This window comes from Ciconia boyciana, chromosome 1 (assembly GCF_034638445.1).
Source record: "Ciconia boyciana chromosome 1, ASM3463844v1, whole genome shotgun sequence".
Classification (NCBI taxonomy): Eukaryota; Metazoa; Chordata; class Aves; order Ciconiiformes; family Ciconiidae; genus Ciconia; species Ciconia boyciana.
Genome location: NC_132934.1, coordinates 86,040,791 through 86,066,921, shown reverse-complemented (window position 1 = coordinate 86,066,921; position 26,131 = coordinate 86,040,791). Strand labels below are relative to the sequence as shown.

Here is a 26,131-nt window from a genome sequence, read left to right as displayed (position 1 = left end):
CACTCTTCTGTGTCAATAAAACCTTGAATCACCTTGAATCTTCTCCCACTCTCCATGTTCATTTATTGTAGCTTCCAACAATCACTAGACAGACTGGGAAAGAGGTTTCTTTCTTGGGAATAAGGTATGAGTAGTACTGGAGTGAGCCAAATGCTGTTCTTGTGGTCCTGAGACTGATGAAAAAGATAAATCAGCTTTGGCAGATCTGAATTCAGTGACGTGGCCAGCAGCAGGCTATAGGGAAACACTATTTTTGCTTCTATTATTTTTCTTTCTTCATTTTTTTTTCCTGGTTCTTAAATCATATTAATGTTCAGAAAACTAGCAAGCGAAACTTTCAGTCCTATCCTTTGACTCACAGTTATCTTAGACAATGCACAGATTTTGATGGAATTTTTTTTTTGGCCCATCCACTAGCATGTCAAAAGGCAAGAGAAACTGAAGGCCTGTTCCATCCACCATCAGAACACAGATGGGACTGGTGCAATAAAGAATTTTGTATTGCTGTACATCATGCTGTGCCCATACTGTGGCTAAAGAACAATAATGCCAACCTTGTATGTGGAAAGGTGATAAGACTGGCTAAAAAAAGACACTGAATTTGCGTCAATGCATTCCTTTTATAGGCCTTTCAGTACCCAGAAACTTTTACTCAGGGTTTTCAAGGTTTCTTCACAACTGTGAATAGTAAAAACCTTTCTAAAGCTGAGATTCACTCTCTGAGCTTTTCAGGTTAAGAAAAGTCACATGAATCCGTGAAAATCACAGGTCAGAAGCACTTTAATCAGAGATCATCAGTCTTCATGCTAATCAACCTATTTACACAGCATCAATGCAAGACTAATTTGAACAGATGCCCGATTACACAGATCTTTCTACTGTCAGTTACATTTTCTGCTCATGTTGTCTCTAGTAATTTCCTTTTTGCTCTACAGTTCTTCTATGTGAAGACACTTCTTCAGTCTGTAGTGATTCTACAGCAATCAATCATTTGAATTACTTATCTATTACTGCATAAGTAAAGGGAAAGATGAACCACTCATGCACGTACATGCAAGTCTTGCTGCCCATGTGCTCTTGTGAATGCATTAGGGAGAGACAAAGCTTTTCACAAGAAGAAGGAAGAATGAGGACCCACACAGGATGTCAACAGAAAAGCATGAAAGGGTGTGTGGCAGCTACAGAAATGGGGTAGCAGAATGCAGGCTGCCCTTGCATGCCTGAGACCTGCAGGAAGGATTCAGCTTCAGCTGACACTGTGTGGTGCAAGTAGCAGTTGGTTGTTGCAAAGAGGCACTGACAACTGTTAGTTACAGGTTGGATTTTGTGGACAAAGCATTCTACATTGTGTTCATAAATCAGGCAAGGATTTCCATTCAGTCTTAGCCAAGCATGCGCCTGCTCTCAGCACACAGTAACATATGCTGCCTTATGAATCAGCATCAATGGAAATGCTGAGACAAAACACCCAAGCCCCTATGAAAATGGCAACAGCAAGAAAGGGAAGGCAAATGGTAACAGCAACAGCCAGGATGGAGGCAGCCCCTTAATGAATAGCAGTGGAGGTGGTTCAAGGTAGACTGTGATATTTTAACTAACTTGAAACCATTCAGTATAAAATTCGTACATTCTCACTCCAAGGTAAGCCTGGAGAGGGAAGACAAGATGCACTCTTCATTGTAAATCTCGAGGGGAAGTGTCTTCCTGAACTCCCAGGTGCCCAAGAGAGAACAGAGTTAGAACTTTCCTCCCACCATACACTTAACCATGCTTTGTAAGGCAGAAAAGCTACTATTTTTGTTTTAGCAGCTGGGGTACAAGTTAAAGGCTTTCTGCCAGTTTTTTCCCCAGTGATTTGTTTACAGTTGAGCCCTTTACATCTGATAAAAATAAAGCTTTGAATGTCCTCACACGAGTTTTATTATAATGATTACAAAAGAAAATACTAGTTGCAGATAGGTGTTAAAAGTCCAATAGTCTCTTGACCAGTTTCTTTTAGATATTCCATGCATGGGGGGTGTAATGTTAAATATCAAATGTCTTATTAATGTCTTATTTGAATGTTATCCCACAAGTGTGAGGTTGTTTACCCAGTGTGCGAGACACCAATATACACACAGGGCAGAGGTATTTTATTTCATGTCTGCACAGAGATGGGTGCTAGGTGGTAGCTCCACAAAGCTAGCACAAAGTTCAGTCATGCAGGTACAGTATTTATACAGTCTAGTCATGCATATGCATAAGTAATTACACAAAACAGTTTTCTATTGGTCTACATTTCTCTTATTTCAACTTAAAGCTACAGTGCTACTTTAATATTCTGTGCACGTTCAAAGGGGAAGGGTCTCTGCTTGGGCCTGGCTCTCCAGCTCGAGGGGTGTGACTTTTAGTATTATAATGAGGATAGTTCCCATGAGGGTGCTTCTTATCACACTTCTACTAGTTGTTTCAGATGGTTCCCAAAACATCTTAATTAGCTTACATATTTCTCCAGGATGTGCTTCTCTCCCAGGGACAGTAATTCTTGTTTAGACATTCTGCTTTCCAGCCTGAATCCCCCTTATCAGCTTTTCGTAAGCCCTGACCTTCCACCAGCTCCTGTTAGACTACACTGTTAGACTACATGAAGACAGTTGATGTTACATGGGATTTCTGATTTAGTAGAGTGATGCAAAATGCACTGAAAACACAATACAAATGTAAGTTACACTTAGCAAAATGTAGGAATTGCAATTGCAGTTCAATCATAATACCAATGTGATTCCCATTACTGCTTTTTTTAATATGCTCACTGTCATGACGCTGGGTGTCCCCAGTCACTGGGAAGGAATAGGTGAGTTGAAGGCAGCTCAAGCCCGTTGCTCTCATTGAAATTGTTCTGTTAGTTGTTCAACTTTTATTCTTTAATTTGGGCTGAGCTACGTAATCACTTCCCCCATGCAAGTCTCAGGGAGACATTCACGCTCTTTTAATGAACTCAACATTAGATCCACTCAACTGTTGCTTATCAGAAACAAAGGCACCATCTAGTCCCCTTTGTGTTGAGATAAAGTCAGCTTCTTTGCAACAGCTGTGGTCAGTCACACTCTGCATTATTCCCTGAGTTTCATGAGCACATTGCCCTTGCCCATCTCCAGTGAGCCTTCTTCCATTTTAGGAGTTGATTCAGAGAGTCACATTCCACCTCTAGGAGTTTAGTCGGTCACAAGAGGATGCAGTACTCTGATAACCCACGCTAAGAGATGGCTGACTCCTTCAAAGTCACACAGTGAGATGGACTCAAAATCAAAGGACAAAAAGACCAGAGGACAAAATTTGTCCAGAGGACAAAAAAACCTGCCAGCCTGGTTATGACAGGTGATCAAGAGAAAATCTGTGCTATAATGTGTTAAGACCCAGTGAGCTACAGCTCCAAAGGAAGTGGCAGGGTGTCTTTGCTCTGTGCAGGGAAACAGACTATTTTTTGCTAATTGACAGATGAAAGTGCCAAATGTGGGACTTCTGTTCAATGCTGGTGCTTGTTTGCTGGTAGTTCTGAAGCTGCACTGAACTGTGTAAATCAGTGTGCTGATTTCCTCTGGCACTTCAGCTCAGGAACTGCCATTTCTCAGCCTTGTTCTCCTTTCTGTCCTCATTTATCCTGCAGAGGTTAAAAAGTAATAGTGGATAAACCTGGATACTTCTTAGGCAGAGACCTCCTCTAGAGCTGAACTACACCTGAAACTACACTGAAGTATAGATCAAAAGCTTGGCTAGGACGTGGAGTAGGTGATCAATTGGAAATTTCCCTCCCTCCCCCATCGTAAAGCTCAGCAAAGCCTACAGAATATAATTTATTCTGAGAACTGTTGTGAAACATCTGAAGCTCAGTGAGAGGGGAAGAGAATGACTGGGATATCAGATGCAAAGTGACTTTCAGGGATCAGTGCATTAGAAATTTGCTAAGCAGAGGAGGGCTTCCATTAAATTTTCTGCTAATTTAAGAAAATAATTTGCACAGATAGAATACTCTGGTTATTTTTGTTAATAATTAGCCTCTAAAAATAGCAGAGCTCTACTTTTTCATGTGAATTTCAGCTTACCACCTGATCCTGAGAGAGGGCCTAAAAATAACTGGGTTTATAGTTGATTAGCACTTTCTGGTTCTTGTTACCTGTCACTAGAGAGTCAGTCAAGATGATGATGGGGCAGGGAAGAGCTGTCCAGTGGTACAGCTACTTCCCCTACAAGAAACACATAATGAGCATTGATAATGGGAGCTGTAGCCACCTCCCTTTTCATAACATATTTTCATGCACTTGCCAGAGTGATGTAAAGTAGCTTTAAAGTACCAAGCTATTTTTGTTTCCTTTCCACTTTGTGTCCATCCTGAGGAGTTTCTCATAAGGCAGTATATCACTTGTTATTTATTTGTACATCACTGGAACCCTGATTCTGTTCAGCAAAGCAGGCACTTACGCAGCAGCAATGACAGTAGCAACCAGTAAGAAAAATCACAATGGAAAGTTCACACTTCTCTGGCTTTGTAGCTTCATAACTCTTTATGCAATGATCTGCAACAAACTCTTCCTCTTCACTGCGCTCAACTTTGATATTTTCAGTATAGGCTCCTATAACTTCTGTTGCTATTTCTACAACAAGCTGTGCCTTGTGATGTGAAGCGTTTTAAAGTAATCTGGCACATGAATATCTCTCTTAACTTGGAGATGAATAAAAACCATCAGTCATGTTTACATTTCTGCTCACTGCTTCCAGATAACAGTAGCATATCTTCCCTGGCTTATAGTTGATGACAAAGTGAAAACAACTGCTAACAAAGCTAGGGTTTCATGCCTCAGAAAATGATCTTGTCGTCCCCCGCCCCCCCCCAAAAGAGCTGAATTGCCTAGTCATAATAAAATACAACTAACTACCATCTGTTAACAGGCCCCTAACGTTCTGACTATAGATCCCTATGCACCATTCATGGCTTCATAGCCATGATGATAAATAGTCTGTAATTCAGAATTTATGTGGAGTTACATCAGCTTAGCTGGATGACCCACCAAACATTATGGAGGCTTCTTTTATAGGGCCTTGCACACTGAATGTTAGACTCTGCAGAGAAGTGAAAGGGCAGTCTTTGTATTCTCCAGTGCAGTGTATCATCTACACTGTGAGCTATACTGTAGAAAAGAAGTATTAAGGTGTCACTGATGAGTCCCCTTTGATGCATATAGAAGGGAAGGCTCCAACAAGGGCAGAACAGTGAGAAACCTAGATCCTCCTTCCAGCTAGTCCAACTAGTTTGTGCAAAGGCAGTCCTAGAAAACTGCCTCATTATTTACTGAGCCCCACATTACAGAAGAAAAAGGAACTGAATCATGACTTGCTAAATAACAGTATAGGCTTTGAGCTACTCCCAGGGAAACACAGTATGGAATAATTTCTTCATCCTATTTGATTGCAAAGTGCCAAATCTACCCAAGCAGCAGAGAACGTCACTAACCAGAAACCTTGAACTATCAGTATTCATGTGCACACAGGAAGAACTATTACCCTTGTTCCAGCTACTGCTTCACAATGCCTAGGTGTCCTAGAACTAGTGCTGGATTGACAGGACTTGAAGGCTCCACTCAGCCAGTCACACATAAATCTGAGGGTTTCCATCCCATCTCAAAAAAGGAGGCAAGACTGGTGCTATTTGACTACTTGTATTGCAGAAAACAAGGGGAAGGGAAAGACTAACAACTGTAGTTTAAGCCAGTGCTGTTCCAGCAATATGACACCTTCGCAACCTTCTCAGTCTGCCATGTCAAATCTGACCATGGGAGTTGGAAGTGGTAGTGTGAGTTTGGCCCCTGAACAGCACAACGTAGCTGAGTGTTACTTGTTGTTCATGTAGAAGTGCTTGCCCGATCAGGCCAGATGGGACATTAAAATATCAGTATCAGTGCAGGTAGTAAGCATTTAATGTTAACAGTTGTCACTACCAAATATAGAGGTGACTCTGCAATGAATGCCCAGGAATGAAATTGATACGGTTTATTTTTAGATTCCTTGAGTTTGTGACCAATATTTTAAAATCAGCTGGAAGACCTGATGCATTTTATTAATGCAGAGATATTTCTTCCCCTTGTGCAACTCCCTGAAAGGCAAATCAGAAATAAAATGACACTAAACTTGGAAAAGTTCTTTATTTCCCAGAGGCTATAGCCTGATTCAAATGGAAAATTCTGCTATCAGCTTTTCCTCTTTCGTGACTTTCAACAATAGACAGCCAATAGACATACCTCAAACCTTCCCTCTGAACTACTGCAAAAGGTAAGCCTCTTATTAGAGAGCCCTGTCAGAACAACAGGCTGTTTCCCCATCTTATATCTGTGCATCTTGATTTATTTTATTCTAGAGAGTTTTGGATGTAGTGCTGCAAAGAGGAGAGATCTGTCAAAACTCCTGAAAACCAGAAATCTCAGAAGGAAAATTTGTTGCAGGAAAACATACAACATAGTTTATACTTACTGCTTTTTTTTCTGGATAATTGAATGGAAGACAAGGAAAAGTATTCCATGGTGATCAGTCAATTTAAGTGCTCCCTGGCCTTTAATGACTATTTTAGGTGTTAGAGGCACTCTGAATTTTGATAGAAGTAATACCAATTATGTAACATATGGCTGGCAATAACGTTCTTAGCTCTCACAGATGACCTCAGTTTTTAATTTTACATTCCCATGATGATATCAGAATTTCACCCAGTCAACACTGATAGGCTGAGGACCACTCATTAAGGCACCTTCCTGTTTTTCACTGCTGTAATGTCTCAGCTTCTACCAAATGAATGAAGAATGATGAAATTAAATTAAATTCTCACCTTCTTCAGTCTGAAAAGGAGAGGCTTAAAACAATAGGAAGGTAGGAAGGATTTTTTTTTTAATCATTTTTTTTCATCATTTGGTTTTATTTGTCTTTCATGAATCCTTAAAAGGGATGGGATGCCCCAGTGAAAATCAGGAACTTGGAGTGTTACCATGTCAGATGTAGCTGTAAATCTGTATGAGACCAGAAGCTGCAACCTCTGAGAGCCACTGGCCTTGTGAGGCTGCTGGTTGCAGTTTGTGCTGCTCTGTGATCTACACACCAGAGTCAACTTTTCAGACTGGATTCTGGAACAGGAGAAGGGCTGCTGTAACATGCAACAACCAAAAAGCCCATACTTCTTAGCAAGGCACCAAATTCAGAAGAGCTCTGTTAGAAAGCATGCTGTTCCTAAGTATCCTGATATATGGTACTGAGCCAGAAAAAGGCTGAGAAGTCTGGAATGTCTCTCAGAAACCCATAGCCCTGATGGTCTAGCCTTCATTTTGCAGCCTGCCAGATTTACTTACACGTGTCAATCTTGTGCCAAAATGACCAGTATGCTTGAGTATATCCATCTCTTCCATTCCTGATTACACTGAAGAATGGAAACAAAACCACAGAACATCTAGCCACAGAACATCACAGCTTATCTCCTTCATGAGTTTTAAAATTCTCCTCTATTTAATTCTCTACCTTTCAGATTCTTGACTCGTGTGACAGAGACCATTATACTGTAACAAATCCATATGCTGTATATTTGGAGGGAACAGCATGGTTATATGTGGAGATTCATTTCCAGATTACTGATTGCTGTAACTTAGTCTCTACTCTATGAAATGAAGAATGAATTTAGCCATCTGCCAGCTATATTTAACTTTTAATATTATTCACCAGAGGGCAACGGTTCTAAAACATGATTCCCTATTGAGCTGAAGCTGTGAAACTCTCTGACTTCAGTAGAAGCATGTTTGAGACTTTAGCCAGCACTTGAGAAACTCCTCACCTTGCAACTTAGCTCACTCCTCATGAGGCTTAAGGGGCTTCAAACAAACAGATGGACAACAGTCTAATGATAGACCATCTGCTCTACACAACAGAGTATAGGTGAAAGCACAAGGCATTTCTCCAGCTGTTCCTTGTAACAGGGATCTTGTAAACCAAGAAGGTGTTGCAGTTGTCTGTGACATTAAATCTAAAACAATAATAATGAGGTCTATCACATGCCAAAGATAATAAAAATGCAACCTTGTCCTAAAGAAAGGTATCTCTCAGCACTTTTAAAATAATGCTTTGCTATCCTTTCATGCGGTACTTTGCAAAGAGTAAATTTCAGTTAATAGTAATAACATTTATCTCATATTTCCTTCTGTTCTATGCTGAACTAGGACTGTTCATGCCCTCCACTGGACCTTCTACTCTACACGCATTGCAAAATCTCCATCTTTATAAAAAGGAACACAACTTCAATTAAACATGAACATGCATAACTACAATTTGTCACCTGTTTTTTTTTTTCTGCTGTACCCAAGCAGCACTGTAATGTGCAGTAAGCAGTCGAGAGGGCAGGCTGGATGATGAGCATTTTTATTACCTGCACTGGCACACAGAATGGTCTAGAACTGCTCAGAGTTTTATAAATGCTACAGATACTTAACATCACTCCCATCCTTACATTCTGTCATCTCATCTCCTATCATTTCAGTCCAATTCTGTTACATGTAGCTTCAAAAGCTTTTCATTCCAGAGTGTCATGTCCTCGTGTTCTTCTCATAGTGTGCTTTCTTTAATCTCATGAAAAGAGGTTCTGTTCCTATTGTGTATACAAATCTATAAACCCAAATTTATAACCCACACCATAATCTACACTAGGCTCAGGTTTATACTGCCATTGCCACCTGTATCTCCTGAATAGTACAAATATAACTGTCCATGTCTTACTATCATAGAATAATATGGGTGGAAGGGACCTCTGGAGGTCATCCAATTGAGCATCCTGCTCAGATAAAAGATAACTTTAAAGCTAGATCAGGCTGCTAAGAACCTTCTCCAGCTGAGTTTTGCAATCTACAAGGAGACCCCACAGACCCTCTAAGCATTTGTTTCAGTGCTTAACATCTATTAGGGGGAAGAATTATTCACTTATACCCAACTGGAAATTTGCTTAATTTGTGACCTGTCACTAAGAAGATTCTGGCTTTTCCCCAATAGATAGTCCCCATTAAGAATCTTGACAGTATATAGTACCCTGGGTCAGATCCACAAAGGTATCACAGTTCCTATCATGTATTTACATTTAGATATCTAAATTCCTTTTTAACTTTCAAACAAGTAACCGATTTGCAAACCTTTGTGATCTTTGCATTCCTTCTTGCTACTCAGTGTTATTTCTGCTGCAGCCTAAATATGCCAATCATGCCTTTATCATACTGAAGACCTGCTTGCATCTTTTACTTTGATTTTTGAGGATTTGGACACTTAGTGTATAATCAAGTTCCTTGTATGACTGCTCAGTCTCAGTTCTGGACAGAGGCTTTATTCCAAAGCAAACAATAGAGCCTCGGGTTTCAGAACATGCCTCAGTGTTTTCACAATGTTTTTACTATCACCATTACCTTAGGGGTAACATGTAGCAGTTGTAACGTACTCTAAGTGATACTTGTCTGTAAAGGACAATGAATTTCCTGCTGATAATAAACGGACAGATTTGTCTATGGCAGGTTGATCTGGCATTTCACACACTCCATGTAGAAAGTTCAGAGCAGCACTTGACTTTTTGAAGTGTCTGAAAAAGGAGTAGCTTCAAAGCACGCAGTTTTAAGAATCAGTTCTCTCTCCCAGTTTTCTTACAGAATTGGGCTAGATTTGCAGTTTTAGAAGTTAGAGAGATTTGCAGTTGCATTGAACTTATAGTTATCTGCAATTTAAAATAAACTAAGCCTAATTTTTATTAAGCGGAAAGTAGATTTATAGCTACTGAGGAACTGGCTATTTCATCCTGATTTTGAGAAATATCACAACATAAAGCCTCCAGTAAGAAAAACAAAACCGACAACGAAAGGCAAACATTCTTTACTGGTCTTTGAAAGCCCTACTTCCTGAAAACATGTACCTCATGCAGACACATATAACATCTTTGTTTCTAAGCAGTAATGTCTGTCTGCAGTTGAATGTTTGTCTCATCTAGTCTCTGTGAACCCCTTGATTCCTGGCCATTTTGCAGTCCTTCTGAACTTCACATCCTTAGCATAAAAAGATTTTTCCATGATAGGGAAGCTAATGAAACCTTGTTTCCTGCAAGTATTTGCTCTTTATCCCCTTATCTCCCAACTTAGTTCTGACCTCTGCCTAGACTTCTTCCTACATCTTCGTTACTGATCATACAGTATTATTAGTCTGGAGACTACACATTACACATGTAACACAAGCCAGTTAGCTTAATAAACTTAGAGCAAGTAGAAGGAATGACATATGCAATCTGGCTGCTTCAGTTTCAGTGGATCATCAAATTGGCTATTCTACCTAATTTCTGATTTTCAAGAAATGTATAGGAATATGAATGTGTTTGATATTTCCACTCTTCTTTCAAATTAGACTGGGTTGGACAAGCTCAAAAGTTATCAATGGGAGACACAGATGAGATACTGTGGCAGCTTCATTTCCTCAGAAAATCAGAGTAAAACTTCTCTTCTTGGATAATGGACCAGATTCTTTGCTCAATCAAAAAATCACTTATGATATGGTCCCACAAACCTGGGACAAAGACTTATTTCAAAAGGATACAAGATAAAGGAGTCAAGGGAGGTTTTGGCCTGTACCATTGTGTAATGACTTCCAAGAAGCTATTGTAGAAGTAAACCTAAATTTTGGCAGGAGGATACCAAATACCTCTTATATTTGGCTATGCCTTTATATCTGCAGCAGGAAGAAGCTGTATTGTTAGAACTGCTATGGTGACTGCGTATCAGGTGATAATCTCTTGCATGCTAAAGGTGTAGATTATTAAATTCAGACTAATTAAAATGGTTCTAGGCATTTTCTATTAGTAGTTTTGACACAGAAAGCTATCTGGCCCAAGAAATAAGTCTAATCAACATTTAGATATGATAAAACCATTTGTTTAAAAACAAGAGAATGCTGAAATTGAATCATATTAAACTATAATTCCATTTTTAGTGAGTGTAGTTTCTTAATGAAAGGGTAGGCATTTCCAGACAGAAGGTACTGTTAACTTCTTCAATGCCATAAAAATGTCATAAAAGACTAAGAATTTGTCAAGGAGAGAACACTGCAGCTTGAACAACAGTTTTACAAGGATTGGAATTTTAACCTCCAACCCTGTGTCTCCATAGTAATATCAAGAAATGAACATTGACATTCAAGTTTATTTTTACTTTACACACCTCAGCTTTTGTCACAAACCTCCTAAAAAATGAGTTGTGCATATTTCACCATCTTGCCTCTCTGTAGGCAGATGGATATATTAAATTTTCAAAATAGCCTATAATTTTTGAATACTGAGTTCTCTTTTGTATTATGGGAATTGTACGTCCAGGTAGCCTCGTAAGTCCATGTTGACTTAGGTCCAGTTTTCAAGAAAGAAGAATTTCAACAGTTTCCATTTATGCACATGGGCAGCTCCACATATCTGAAAGTCACATCCATCACTGAAATGCCTATATGTGTTTTAGAAACGTATGTCAAGATGTTCAGATGTGAGATTTTGAGAAATGAATGAGGGTTGTGAGTCTTGCCTTTTGTAAGAATTCAAAGCTTTTTAAAAAGCGGTCCTGTGCTAATACCTTTCATGCATCTGTAATCTACCAACCTTGTCCACAAAGAAAGAGGAAAGAAACTTTATTTAATTTTTAAAAGTAGGAAAAGATTTCCCTAATTTCCTTTGACTTAAGTGTTGAAATGGTACAGAGCAGCAGGACCTAAGCCCCATAGCAATGGTAAAAAAAGATTGCTTCTCAGATCCTTCGGACTCCCCAACTCTATCTTCAGTAGCAAATGGGAGATAGAAAAAATAGAGGGCTGCATGTTTAGGACAGTGATGAATGGATTCTGAGGCAGCTGTGTGCATTCTTTCAAACTTAATCTGCATTAGCAGCAGCCAGTGTTCTGGAACTGTGTGCAGCTGGCTCCAATCTGTATTTGTAATAAACATGGTTTATTTGGATAGAATTTGTTCGATTCTTTGATGATATGAGGTTTACCACCAGCCCAGGTGCTTTCCCTTTTCAGGAATTCTTCAAAAGATGAGTTGTTCTGACAGGTAGGGTATATATGTGCTAAGCTTGTAAATCATATCAAGGATTCTTTTCAGTTCTGGAAAGAATACAGGAAGCTGCCTTTCCTTGATAGCTTTTCTCTTGGAGGCATGTTTTCTCCTAATGCAGTTATACCACATCCCTAAAAGCTTAGCTGTTTCTAGTTTAACAAGCACAGAGCTGTACACCTGAAGACTTTATTGTTTCTGATACAAATAATCGCTTTCATGAAATTTCTTTATTTTGTAATTGTCCATTGGGCTTATATGTTTTCCCCAGGTATTTGTTGTCATAGGATTTGAGTTACTCTTGGCTGAAATTGTTTCACAGTGTCTATAGCAAATCTATGACAGAGGGATTTCCTGAGCCCCACTCACAAAATTATTCTTCTAATTGTGACCTTGCCTTACAGTTTCAGAATTACAGTGCTACACACAGAAATTATAGCAGTGGGCATTACAGATGCTGCAAAAAATTACATCATTAACGTGAAAAGTCTGTGTTGTGTTCATATGCCTAAAACAGAAATGAAGCAGCTGATTTAAGGTCCCTGTGACAGAGTGCTGCTGACTGAGAAGACTACCACCCCTATCCGGTTTTCTGTTACCCCTTCTGCATGAGGCTATGATACCCATAGCACAGGATGGACATGACCTAATGGTATTCACAGCCTACCATTGTTACACAACCACCATCAATACATTTTACCACGGGCTGCTTGGCTACAAACTAAGACAACTGAAAAGCAGACCTAATAGGCTTCTACTTCTTCTGCTACATGGGATATGTACTCTCTGGCAGAGATGTAGATGGACAGTTGAGAGCAGTAAGTCTTCAGGTACTTTAGGTAAACCTGAAAAGTACTGTGAGTCAAAGGTCTAATACTGCCTCAGTAGCTTAATAAAAGTTATCTTGCCACTCCTTGGCTGTAGCAGAATTCAGCTGTCTTGCAGACTATGAGATAACAATGTTAATTCCTTTACAGCAAACAAAATCATTCAGACAACTTACCTAGCCTGAGTTGCTGACTTTAGTTTCATTCTGTATCTTTAGTCAGAATAAACCTTATTCTCATAGCCCTGTCTAGACAAATTCTATGCAGCCAGGAGCAGAACTGATATTGCCTGAGACCCAGACAGAAGATTCACCTTCAAGACTAGTCTGTTTTCCTGTAGAAAATGCTTTCTATTGTACAGCAAACCACATCTGAATTTGTAGTTTGACAGCAATAGAAATGCTAATACCCCTTTGGTTTCATTTACAAAAACTTCTCTCCAGTAGGTAGCTTTTGAGCAATTGCCTGTGATGTACTATCCTGTGTCTGGAGACCTTCTTACCTAAGACAGGAACAGAATGAAGAGTTCAGTGACTGTTATATTTACATATTTTGTTTGTAAAATGATGCAGAGGACAAGATTTAGGAGAAAAGTGTAAGACCTGACAGAGTTCATACTCATTTAAAACAAAATTCCTAACATCTACAGTTTAAGTCTTTGTAATGCAGCAGACAAATACAGAAAGGACTACAGCGCAAGGTGACTGCAAAAATTTGATAGTGTGTACACCAATGGAGAAAAATGTTGGGATATAATCTCAAGTATGTAATTAAAAGTATCAGGATTAAATTTGGAAGGGTGGACTATTACAAGCAATGAACAGGCAATGAAATAGTTTCTTAAGAGAAATGACTGCAGATGGACATTTTAAAACTAGACAGGACAGAAATACAAATACCAGTTGGGAACAATTATATTCTGGGTGGGAGGTGAACTGGGTGAGGTGATAAAGTGAAAAATGTCAGAAATAGAAAAGACATATAAATAAAGCACTTCTGAATCTTTGGGGACGAAAGGTGTTGCAGGAACATAAACCACTAGTATTCATTTTTCACAGATGGACCAAAGAAACCATCAAAAGATGACACATTTAAATCTTCAAATGAACAAGGGAAAAAATGTGTGTGTTTTTTTTTAATATTGAATTAAATTGAACTAGGCTAATTGATGCTATTCAGAGAGAGTATGAGGGATTGATGTCTCACAGTATCAAGCTATAGAAGATAGAGTGAACTTTATGAAAGTATCTAGGAGGGGCTCAGGCAAATCTGGTCCCCACTGGGAAACTACTACATCTGAAAATTTTAAAAAAGTACAAGAGGAGGTGACATATTTTAAGTAGGATTGACCTTCTTCATTTATGAAGTTGTTGACCCATAATTTGCAGGTGACTTAGTGCACATGTGAAGCTGTAGCATCTTCCTTAGTGTTTCTCAGTTTCCAGCATTTTGCTTCATGTTAAGGATGAAAGATGTAGATGTACTTATGGGCCAGACCGTGGTCTGTGTCTCATGTTTGTGAAACATTCTCTCTTCTGTCTTAGATGCTACAAGTGTCAAATCTGAGTGTGAGCATTCTGGCTCTATTGAAATTTTGGTGTTGGAGATGCAATAAGCAAGGAAAAAGAAGAGCAGTGGGCCAGGAGGTGTTGGTAACACGTAACTCCTGCATCTCCCAACAACAGGAAACTAAATTAAGGGATCACATATCCCACACAGCTCCCTACAGTGCTTTCTGGCCATGCTGAGAGACTTTCAGATAGCGTCAGGGACTTTCAGATATTGTGAGCATTCTCAGACCTACCTCATCAATACAGCCAGATACATTACTTGACGATTAAGAATCGATTGTGAATCTTGTCCTTGTTGGCAACACTGTGTTCAAAATCCTTTGATTATGAGCTCTTCTTTGCGGAGGAACTATTTATTTATTACAACTTACCTCTCACAAAGCTGTGGCAGTTTGACAGAAAGACACTAAAGGAGAAAAACATAGCTTTTAACTGCCTTGTGTCAATGTTTGGAGTCACCCACTTCAGCCAACACCAATAATTTGCCATTACTTTGCGCTGACATAGGTATCTGCAGAGGAACATCAAGGAAAAAGCCATTAAGGAAATTTTCCAAGACAGCGCAAATAAGTTAAAGAGCCAGGAACAGAAGGCAGCCTAAATTTCACTTATGATACCCCAGGTGTCTTTGGTGTTACTGTCTCCGGCTAGTTACAGTAATATCACTATGCTAGACACAGAGAGAAATGTTTTCTTTTAATGATGCCTGTTAACAATACTCCATGTTCTCCTAGGTTTGCCCCATCCCATCACAGCCTCCTCAGCCTACTGTTGTTCCAAAGCCAGTTCAATCTGTCATACATGTCCCATTACAACCAAGCTGCCCGGGCCGAGGCAAGATGGCAAAGCTCATCAATCCAGAAGAGATGACATCCAGGGATTATTACTTTGATTCCTATGCTCACTTTGGAATTCATGAGGTAATATTTATTTTTGTTTCAGCAATTATTAAAAACAGCAACAACAACAATAATAATAATAATGCTTTCTTTGATTTATTAGTTATTTATCCCCCTCCCACTTGCTCATTATTATATTCCTTTGCCTTTCCTCAGAAGATTGTATAATCTAGTTAAGTGCCAAAGATGTCACCCACTGCTCTAGAGACCTGTACTCATAACCTTTGTCCCACTTAGATCCTTACATATATGAGTTCGCCACAGAGCTTATATTAGCTATCTGTACAGTGGTGATCTTCATCAGTGCATCAATTTAGTGCATTTATGAGGGCTGCAAGCTAACCCAACCACACATGGAAACTACCTTATTGCTAAGTTAAGTCTTTTGTTCTCTTGCATATTTCAGCACAGATGCCAGCAGAACAGCTACTCAACTGACATGAGAAGCCAAGTAATTTATTGACTCCTGGCATGTTACTTGAATGCACAGACTGCATTAATGGGAACATATAGCCCAATAGCCTCCAGTAAATACAGTCTTGGAAAAAATTCAAATACACAGTGGACCATATTTACCATCAAAAAGTTGACTGTAGACCAATTCTAAAAAAGCCACTAATATCTTATATTTATGTGACCCGAGATCTTAAAGAGTAGGATGCAAAAAGGCCAACAATGTGAAATCAGTGGCACTTTTCACAAACCACTGTCGCAGATGGAGTGATGCACTTCACTCATAAGAGAGAAGCAAAAATATACTTTATTGATATAAAACAGAGAGTTAACAAGGTTCAATGGTAAATGCAACAGTGGTTTAACAAGATTCGATGGCATGTACACTTGATTATTTACTGCATAGAGGACAGGGTCAGATAAAACTGTCAGGGAGACCCTCCCAATGAGTCATGAGGTTCAGAAAGGACCCCCTTGCTTTCTAAATTCCTTCTCAGAGAGGATCTAGGTGTGGCTGGATCCAATCCGAGTCCCAGACTTTGTCAACGGTTTATGTCTAAAGAATTATATATGCACAATCAATCCTTTATATCACTTAGCTAAGATTTCAAAGTTTAGCATGCTATTAGACACTTACCGAGGATCTGTTGCGGCAAGGAATCTCTCAGCCTCGAGGAGTAACCTTGAGAGGCATCCTTGCTCAAGGGGAGATCCTGGCGTGCAGCCCACTGCCGTGCAGGAGAGCTCTAAAGGCTCTTGGGCTGCTCACTATTTATGGGGGTAAGATGATTTACCCATAGTCCTGTCAACCGACCACATATTGCATACCAACCACAGATTTTAGTTTCTTCACTGTGATTAAGTGGGCACATCACACAATAGCCCTTGGCTATTGTGTTGTTATCTGTCTCCTGAATCCACTTGGAGCCAGATGCAGCTGTCACATAATGCATCCATTACGACCACCCCTGGTGGTTATTGCTTGAGCAGGGTTTCGGGAGATAAAAGTTGGGGGCGGGGGGAGCACACCATCACAACCACATAACAAACAGTATCTATTTCCATTACTCTAGTAATTGTTTGTGGGGTGTATACATAAACAGAAGATTTCTATCTGACAATTATATCTTGCCAGTGTAGCATTCAGAAATTCAATCCAAGAATGGAAGAAGATAGAGGAACAATTGAGTGGAAAGGAGACCTAAGAGAAATATTGAAGACACATCAGAGACCTCAAATCAGATTGAGCTCCTGATGGAAGGATGCAGCTCTGTAGGTCTCAGGGAGTGCAGGGAGTACCTGGGGCCTCTTGCTGAGGCTGGGAAGTGGGAGGTTGCCTCCTTGCCTGCAGGAGGTGTGCACTGGTAGAGGATCTGTGTCAACAAGTAAAGGAGCTGCTAGAGGAGGTTGGCAGACTTTGCAGCATCAGGGACATGAGGAAGATACTGACTGGATCTCCTCCAAGATCTTGAAGGTACAAGAGCCTAAATCCCCAACTGTACTGAAAGGAAGGGTAGTCAGAGTCTGTACTTACCAGGTTTGGAAGTGGAGACTTCTCTGATGGTGAAGGCTGAACTTGTGACTTCTGCCAACAGGAGAAAGGCTCCTGATCCACCTGCAGATCTCTAGCTACAGAATAAGTTCAGTGCCGTCATTGTAGATGAGAGGCAGGAAGTTCCGTCCAATGAAGCATCAGAACCAGTTGGCCCTGAACCACGCAGAAGCACAGGGAGGAAGCGACAAGTGATAGTAGTGGAAGGCTGTGTCCTGCAGGGGACAGAGGCCCCCATCTGCTGACCTGACCTGCTGTCTAGGCATTTGGATCTGCGACATTGTGGAGAGGCTGCTGACATTTGTCCAGCCCTTAGACCAGCCTTGGATTACTACTGCTGCTCTTCCACATGAGCACCAATGAGACCTGGAGCATATCAGGTGTGACGTACACAGCTCTTAGGATGATGATCAACAGCAAGGTGTGCCAGGTGTTTTTTTGCCTCAACAGCAAGGTGTACCAGGTGTTTTTTTGTCTCAATTCTAACAGTGCAAAGAAGGACTTGAGGAGAAGTGCTCCTGCAGGTCCACAACTGGTTGTGCAACTGCTGTCAATGACAACTTTTCAGCTTTTAGGTCTATGGGACCCCCTTTGAGGATTGAGGTCTGCTAGGAGGAGATGGAATCCACCTGACAAACCAGGCCAAAAGCATCTTTGCCAACAGGTTGGCCAACCTGGTAAGGAGACCTTTAAGCTAAGAATGATACAGGAAAGAGATGATGACCCACAGTCACATGGGAAAGTGGTGGACCAAGTTGGTAAGCAAAAGATGCAGGGTGGTGTGGACAAGACCTCATAGTCAGTCAATAAAACAAAGCAGAACGGGCACACCCCAAGTGTAAGCACACAAAAAAGGAAGTACCAAGAGGCAGCTTTATTGGGGAAGGTCTTATACCTTTTCTGGAAAATCAACATGACAGAGAGCCTCTGTGAAGTGCCTGTACACTAATACATGCAGCCTGGGAAATGAACAGGAGGAATTAGAGGTCATTGTGCAGTTGAATGGCTACAGCGAGTGTCACAGGGATCAGAGATATTGTGAGATTGTTCACATGACTGGAATGCCACATTAGCTGGATACAGGCTCTTTAGGAGGGACAGACTGGGAAGGTGAGAAAGGAGACAGAGCAGCTGAATGCATGGAATCATGTTCACTATGGGACAGATGATGTTCCAGCTGAGAGCTGGTCAGAATTAAATGGCAGTCCAACATGGTTGACATTGTTGTGGGTGTCTGCTACAGACCACCTAATCAGGAAGAAGAAGTAGATGAGGTCTTCTTCAGACAACTGAAAAAGTCCCATGTCTGCATGAGACATGAGTCTGATTTCTGGTCCATGAGAGACTTTAATCACCCCAACATCTGCTGATAGGCAACAGAACAGGACATAAGCAATCCAGGACATTTTTTGAATGCATGATGATAAATACCTGGCACAGATAACCTGAATCAATGAGGGGGTGGTGGTGTGGTGTGGGGTGTGTGTGGTGTTCTGCTGGTCCTGATACTAAAAAGAATGAACCAGCTGGGGATGTGATGGTCAGGACAGGCTTGGCTGCAGTGACCATGAGATAGTAAAGTTCGGGATCCTGAGAGCATGGATGCTCTCTCAGGATCCATGCTATTTGTCTTGTTGACAACCCTGGGTTTCAGGAGAGAAGTCTTCACCCTTTTCAGGGATCTGCTTGGAAAAATCTCATGGGAGATGGTCCTGCAGAGAAGAGAGGTCCAGGAAAACTGGTTGATTTTGAAGGCTCACCTCCTCCAAGAACAGTCCATCCCAACATGCAGAAAGTCAAGCAGCAGTGGCAGGAGGCCTGCATGAATGAACAAGAAGCTCCTGACAAAATTCAAACCAAAAAAGAAGCATACAAAAGATAGAAGAAGTCTCAGGTGACCCAGAAGTAATTTCAGGGCCAGGGTTAGGAAAGCTAAGCTGCATCTGGACATGAATCTGGCAAGGGATGGGAAGGGTAACAAAGCAGGACTTTTCTAGGTGTATTAACAGCAAAATGAAAACTAAGGAAAAGGTGGGACTGTTGCCTAATGAGGCAGGGTATCTGGAGACAAAAGACATGGAAAATTACTTCTTCAGTTCTGGTTTTACTGGTAAGACTTGCCTTCAGGAATCTCAGGTCCCCTAAGAGGAGTGGTAAAGTCTAGAGTGAGGAAGACTTACCCTCAACAGAGAAGGATCACTTAAATTGGACATACATTAGTCTATGGAACCTGATGGGCTGTCTCCACCAGGGCTGAAGGACCTAGTTGATGTCATGGGCACAAACTTAATTTGAAAAAAATATTCTTTACTGGGAGGTTGGTAAAATGCTGGCTACAGAGCCTCCATCCTTGGACATATTTAAAACCTGATTGGACAAGGCTCTGAAAAACCTGTTCATGTCATTTGTGCCTCTTGTTCTTTAACTGATTACCACTGAGAAGAGTCTGTCTCTGCCTTCTTTCCTCCCCCACTCAACAGATATTTATACACATTGATAGGATCCCCCTGAACCGTCTCTTCTACAGGCTGAACGATCCTAGCTCTCTCAATCTCTCCTCACATGTCAGATGCTCCAATCCCTTAATCATCTTCATGGGCCTTCACTAGATCTGCTCCAACATCTCTTGTCCTAGGGAACCCAGAACTGGACACAGGACCCCAGATGTGGTCTCACCAGTGTTGAACCACCTCCCTTGACCTGCTGGTGATGCTTTTTTTAGTGCAGCCCAAAATGCAGCAAGGGCACATTGCTGGCTCATGTTCAAACTGGTGTCCACCAGGTTCCCAAGGTCATTTTCAGCAAACACTACTTTCCAGACAGCCAGTCCTCAGCCTATACTAGTGTATGAGGTTATTCCTCCCCATGTGCAGGACTTTGCATTTCCCCTTGTTGACTTTCTTGAGATCCTTGTCAGTTCTTTCTTCAGCTTGTTGAGGTCCCTCTGATGTGCAGCACAACCATCTGGTGAATCAACCACTCCTCCCAGCTTTCTATCAACTGCAAACTTGCTGAGACTGCACTCTGTCCCATCATCCAGGTTATTATTGAAGGTATCCAACAGTATTGGTGCCAGTATTGACTCCTGGGGGGACACCACTAGTGACTGGCCTCCAGATGGACTTTGTGCTGCAGATCACAACATTTTGAGAGCAGTAGTTCAGTCAGTTTTTGGTCCATTTCACTGTCCGTTTATGTAGTCCATATTTCATCAGTTTTTCAATGAGGATGTTATGGGAAACACTGTTGAAAGTTTTGCTAAACTCAAGATAAACAAGCATCAACTCCTCTTCCCTCATGCACAGAGCCTGTTATTTCACCATAGGAAGCTATCAGGTGGTCAGTCATCTCCAAATCCATGCTGAACACTCCCAATCACCTTCTTGTCCTTAATATGTTTGGAAAGTTTCCATGAGGGTGTGCTCCATCATCTTTCCAGTGTTGGTGGACTGTTCCTTTGCCTCTTTCTTTGCCTGATACCAAACCATGCTTTATAATGATAAAAATAGCCTTTTATTCATCTACAGTTATTGAGTACATATAGTCTCCTGCGAAGACAGGTAAGTGAGGAACTGATATATGTAACAATCCAGTGCACTAGTGCTTCAGACTGCTGTGCAGTGAACTGATTCTTTTTATCCTGAAATTCAAAACCTAATTTTCCTACTTGCTTAAACTAGGAAATGAAGGCAGTAGTATAAGCAAAAGTTCAGCCTTCTAGACCTAACAGAAGCATTTTGAGAAAATTAAAGTGTATATTGAATGGCCTACACGTCTCTTAAAAAGGGCACTTGGATCTTGACCTCAGTCTTCTTTATTGATATAGTTTGACTAATATATGCACACCTGAGAGCAAGGTGTCAATGGAATGAAATGCATGTATTGCTGCTATCAATGAAGCAAAAATCGGCACCTAACAATGACAACTTAAAATAGTGAGATAGTGGTCTAGGTTATACATTAATATCTTCTGGAAATTGGTCATATAAATGAGTGAACAGAAGAGCAGTGAGGGAGTACAATACAGCACAGTATCTCTAAGCTCTGATATGGACTTCCTGCATCACTTTGGGCAAGGCTATCAAGACTTCTGTCTTATAATGGTTTATGGAATGATTTCTTTTGTGTTCAAAGAGGAACCTCAAAAAGCCCCTCTGCTGAGGCTCTAGGTTGTGCATGATTTAGGAGAAAAGGAAAGTTTGGATTTCTATATGGCTTCTGTCTATGCCCAAAGCAGTGCTGTGGTAAGATTACATTCTGGTTGTCAATTGTAACAGTGAAGTAATATTTAGAGAAATAAAATTGTACAAAGGATATCATGCTTCTTCTTAATAATTCAATTCTAAGTAGCAAGCATTTTACAGTTGCTTTGATGTGTGCACCCCAAAGTACTTGAAAAACTCTTCAGATTGTGTGCTAATAGTGCTTAAATTATAATAAGGGAATGCATTCAGCAGCAGTGTTGAATGCCTATAAGCACTTCAAATAATAACACAATGCTTTTTTTTTTCAACACAGGAAATGTTAAAGGATGAAGTGCGCACATTAACCTACAGAAACTCAATGTATCACAATAAACATGTTTTTAAAGATAAGGTTGTCCTTGATGTTGGAAGTGGCACAGGAATCCTCTCTATGTTTGCTGCAAAGGCAGGAGCCAAGAAGGTATATGGGGTAAGAAGATTTTCTGTCATATTTTGAGTTTGTGCATTTTGCCCAAGAATTTGGCTTGTGATTTACCTTTTCTTACTTGTCTTGGTTTGAAATTCTTCTCTCCAAGCTCTTGTATGGCTTGATTTACACTGACTTCAGTGGAGCTCTGTTGCTTTCTATGACCCGCAGTAGTGTGCCTTTTCTAAATCAAGATATAATGTCTTTCCTTGTGTGGAATCTTTGGTGATCTGGTACATATCCACATTTCTTCTCGGCTGCAAAAAAATGTTAAAGGGATTCACTCCTACTCAGAGAGGTCAAAGGAACTATCTTGCTTTTTAAAATTCTTAAGTTCTGCAACTTTGTAGTCTTGGAAACAAATTTCTTTAATACACTTTTCCCTGTACGTTACAACCCAGCGAATCATGCAAGAAAGCATGTGCATGTTTTCTGTGCCAACAATAACACTTTTCAGAGGCAGAAGGGAATGATTACCTTAAATACGTTGAACTTTAGGAGCATGAATGTGCAGTTCTCTGCAGAGAAGTCATTAGAGAGAGCATAGATTTGCTTCCTAAGTATATTCAGAGTTATTTGTACTGACTCTAAAATGACAAATACCATTGCTTTTTGCTTTGGACTTCTGTTTGCCCTGCAGACACAACACAACATAGAAAAAGGGAACTAGATTCTATTTCTCTGTGTACTTCTTTGACAAAATTTTTTACTAAAACTTAGTTGGCTACATCTACGCATTTGAAGACACTGATGTCACTGAATATCTAAATGGTGCGTCTTTATTACTGGTAATGATACATGAAATGCAAGGACTCCTGTTCTATTCTCAGGCTTATATTTTCAAGATCCAATGTGAATTCTGAGTGCCTCACCTGAGTATCAGACTAGAGCATGGAACTATAGATAGCTGAAATCAGAAGGTGCTGGCAAAAGTTTTGGAGTTTAAGCATGCGACTTAATATACAGAATTGGCAGCTAGAATGTAATTCTTGTAAACCAAGTACACAATTTAGTATCTCAAAGCCTCACAAGAATAAACCTGTAGCCTTCTCTGAATAAACTTCTCTGAATAAACCTGTAGCCTTCTCATGCCGGAATGCAGGTCTCACGGAAGGATGTTGCAGTACTGTGAAAGTATAAGCATATACAAAATGATGATGCTGTGCCCCCACCTTCCTATCTCCCAGATCCCTGGCCATATGGTCTTCCTCCCTCCTTTGTGCTGGCACTGGTGCTTATCTGATTCTACAGTGAGCCAGCTCACTGGCAGAAAATTCACCCAGTCAAAGAAAAGTAAATACTTTTCCACAGGTTTGTTGTTGTTGGGGTTTTTTTGCTTTGGACTTCTTTCAGTTCAGACTGTACTTCAGGCATTTATAAAGCTCAGTGGCACACCAGTGTCAGCTCACCCACAGACTGTTTAGCACTAAAGCTGGAGGGTGTACTATCCAGGAAACTTAGCTCTCAAAGGAACTCACTTAGGTGTGAGGCTGTAATCTAAGAGTTTCAACCTTCTTGTCACATGACCTACCTCACCATGAACCCTGTCACACAGCAAGCTGCAGAGTTGTATTTATGTTGGAAAAGCAGGTATTTCAGAGATCTGGCAGTGGCAATCTTACAGTCGAATTCAGACTTTATGGTCCTATTGGCAAAGAGTGCCAATGGAAACTGTGAGTGTTCCTTTTAAAAACCAAACATTTGCCATTAATTATTACACAGAGCTGAGATGTTCCAGTTTCTTCTCTACAGTTAGATGTGATTTTTCAAATAACATGATGTGGGAACTGTTGACAAATGCAGAGTGTTGTGTTTCTGACTACAGTGCCACTGAAGTCACTCTCCTCCTTCTCACTCTTTCCCTTCTTCAGGTTCAAATTCATCCACTACCCTGTCTGGTTCTTCTTATTCCCTATTACTCACTGTTGGAACTTATTCCTCACCACTACCTCAGCCAACTGCTAGAATCATCTCTGGGTCTTCAAGAGGTGTAAATCATAGAATCATTGACTCATAGAAAGATTTAGTTTAGAAGGCCTCTGGAAGTATCTAAGCTAAGTATCTAAGTATCTAAGGTTGGAACCCCCTGCTCAAAGCAGACTTAAGTTTAAAGCTATATCAGGTTGCTCAAGGCCTTGTCCAGTCCAATTTGGAAAATCTCCAAGGATGGAGACCCTAAATCCTCTCTCAGCACCTATTCCAGTGCTACAATCAGCAGGAACTTCCCTTGCCATAGCTCATAATTGCTATCCTGTCACTGTGCCCTTCAGAGAAGTTTGACTTTGTTTTCTCTGCAAGCCCTTTTTAGATAGTTGAAGATAGCTATTGGATTGGGGGGATCTCTTCTACAAGCTGAACACAACCAGACCCCTCAGTTTTTCTTCTTTTTCATGTGCTCTGACCCCTAATCATCGTGGGAAGATAACAGTAGATTGTGGAATGATGTTCATCTAGTCATTAGTCATACAAAATTCAGGACAATCACTGCAATAGAACTATCTGAATTCTATGGTACCTTCAGACAAACAAGACAGTGTAGGTAAGAAGGAGTTAGACACATAAAATGAAGACACATATCAGATGTTAGCTGATTTGGATAAAAAGGTGGTGATGAGGACACAGCCCAAGGGAAAAGGAAATCTGGGAATGTGGTGACTGTTTCAGAAAAAGACTCCAGTAAAAGAGGAGACATTTACAGCATTAGATTGAAGACTGAGAAGTAAAATGAAAGTGGAGATGAATATACACACACACAACTAGATACAGCTGAAGAAACTCAAGGGTTCCTCAAGGGTCCATACTGGGACCACTACTATTTAATATCTTCATTAGTAACATAGATAGTGGGATTGAGTTCACTCTCCGCAAGTTTGCAGATGACACAAAGCTGAGTGGTGCAGTTGATATACTTGAGGGAAAGGATGCCATCCAGAGGGACCTTGACCGGCTTGAGAAGTGGACCAGTGTGAACCTCATGAGGTTCAGCAAGGCCAAGTGCAAGGTCCTGCACTTGAATCAGGGCAATCCCCAATGTCAGTACAGACTGGGTGATGAACGGATTGAGAGCAGCCCTGCAGACAAGGACTTGGGGATACTGGTGGATGAAAAATTGGACATGAACCAGCAATGTGTGCCTACAGGTCAGAAAGCAAATTGTATCCTGAGCTGCATAAAAGGAAGCGTGGCCAGCAGGTTGAGAAAGGTGATACTCCATTCTGGTGAGACCCCACCTGGAGTACTGCATCCAGCTCTAGGGTCCCCAGTACAAAAGAGACATGGACCTGTTGGAGTGGGTCCAGAGGAGGGCCACAAAAATGATCAGAGGGATGGAACACCTCTCCTATGAATAAAGGCTGAGAGAGTTGGAGAAGAGAAGGCTCTGGGGAGACCTTATTGCAGCCTTTCAATATAAAGGGGGCTTATAAGAAAGGTGGAGAAAGACTTTTTACCAGGACCTGTAGTGATAGGACAAGGGACAATGGTTTTAAACTGAAAGAGGGTAGATTCAGATTGGATATAAGGAAGAAATTTTTTACAATGGGGGTGATGAGACGCTGGAACAGGTTGCCCAGAGAAGTTGTGGATGCCCCATTGCTGGAAATGTTCAAGGTCAGGTTGGATGGGGCTTTGGGCAACCTGATCTAGTGAAAGATGTCTCTGCCCATGGCAGGGGGGTTGGACTAGATGGTCTTTGAAGGTTCTTTCCAACCCAAGCCATTCTATGATTCTATGATTGTAAACTGACATACAGACATATTTTATTGGAACACACAGTTTTCGTAAAATCCAAATGCTTTACAGAATTGGACAGCTTTGAGCAGGTCACTGACTTGAAGGAGAACTGGGGAAAAACCTGGCAACACTGAATTTTTTTCCTATTTCGTCACCTACAGAATTCAGTATTTTCTTTTTCTGGAATGAGTTGCTTTTTAAAATAAAATTGTACAGCCGTATAGAGTCCAAGTCAAAATAGAGACAAACAGCTTTAGCCATCCTAAAGCAAGTTTATTTTCTGAAATATGTCTTCCTTCCTGGAACATTTG

General features: G+C 40.7%; 1 protein-coding gene across 1 annotated transcript in view; it reads left to right on the top strand.

Annotated features, from left to right (window-relative positions):
* Positions 1–26,131, top strand: part of PRMT8 (protein arginine methyltransferase 8) — a 73,365-nt gene that overhangs the window by 23,126 nt on the left and 24,108 nt on the right. The window contains exons 3-4 of the mRNA XM_072850855.1: positions 15,248–15,433; positions 21,936–22,091. Coding sequence (XP_072706956.1) covers positions 15,248–15,433; positions 21,936–22,091 — 342 coding nt within the window. The remainder of the gene's footprint in view (positions 1–15,247; positions 15,434–21,935; positions 22,092–26,131) is intronic.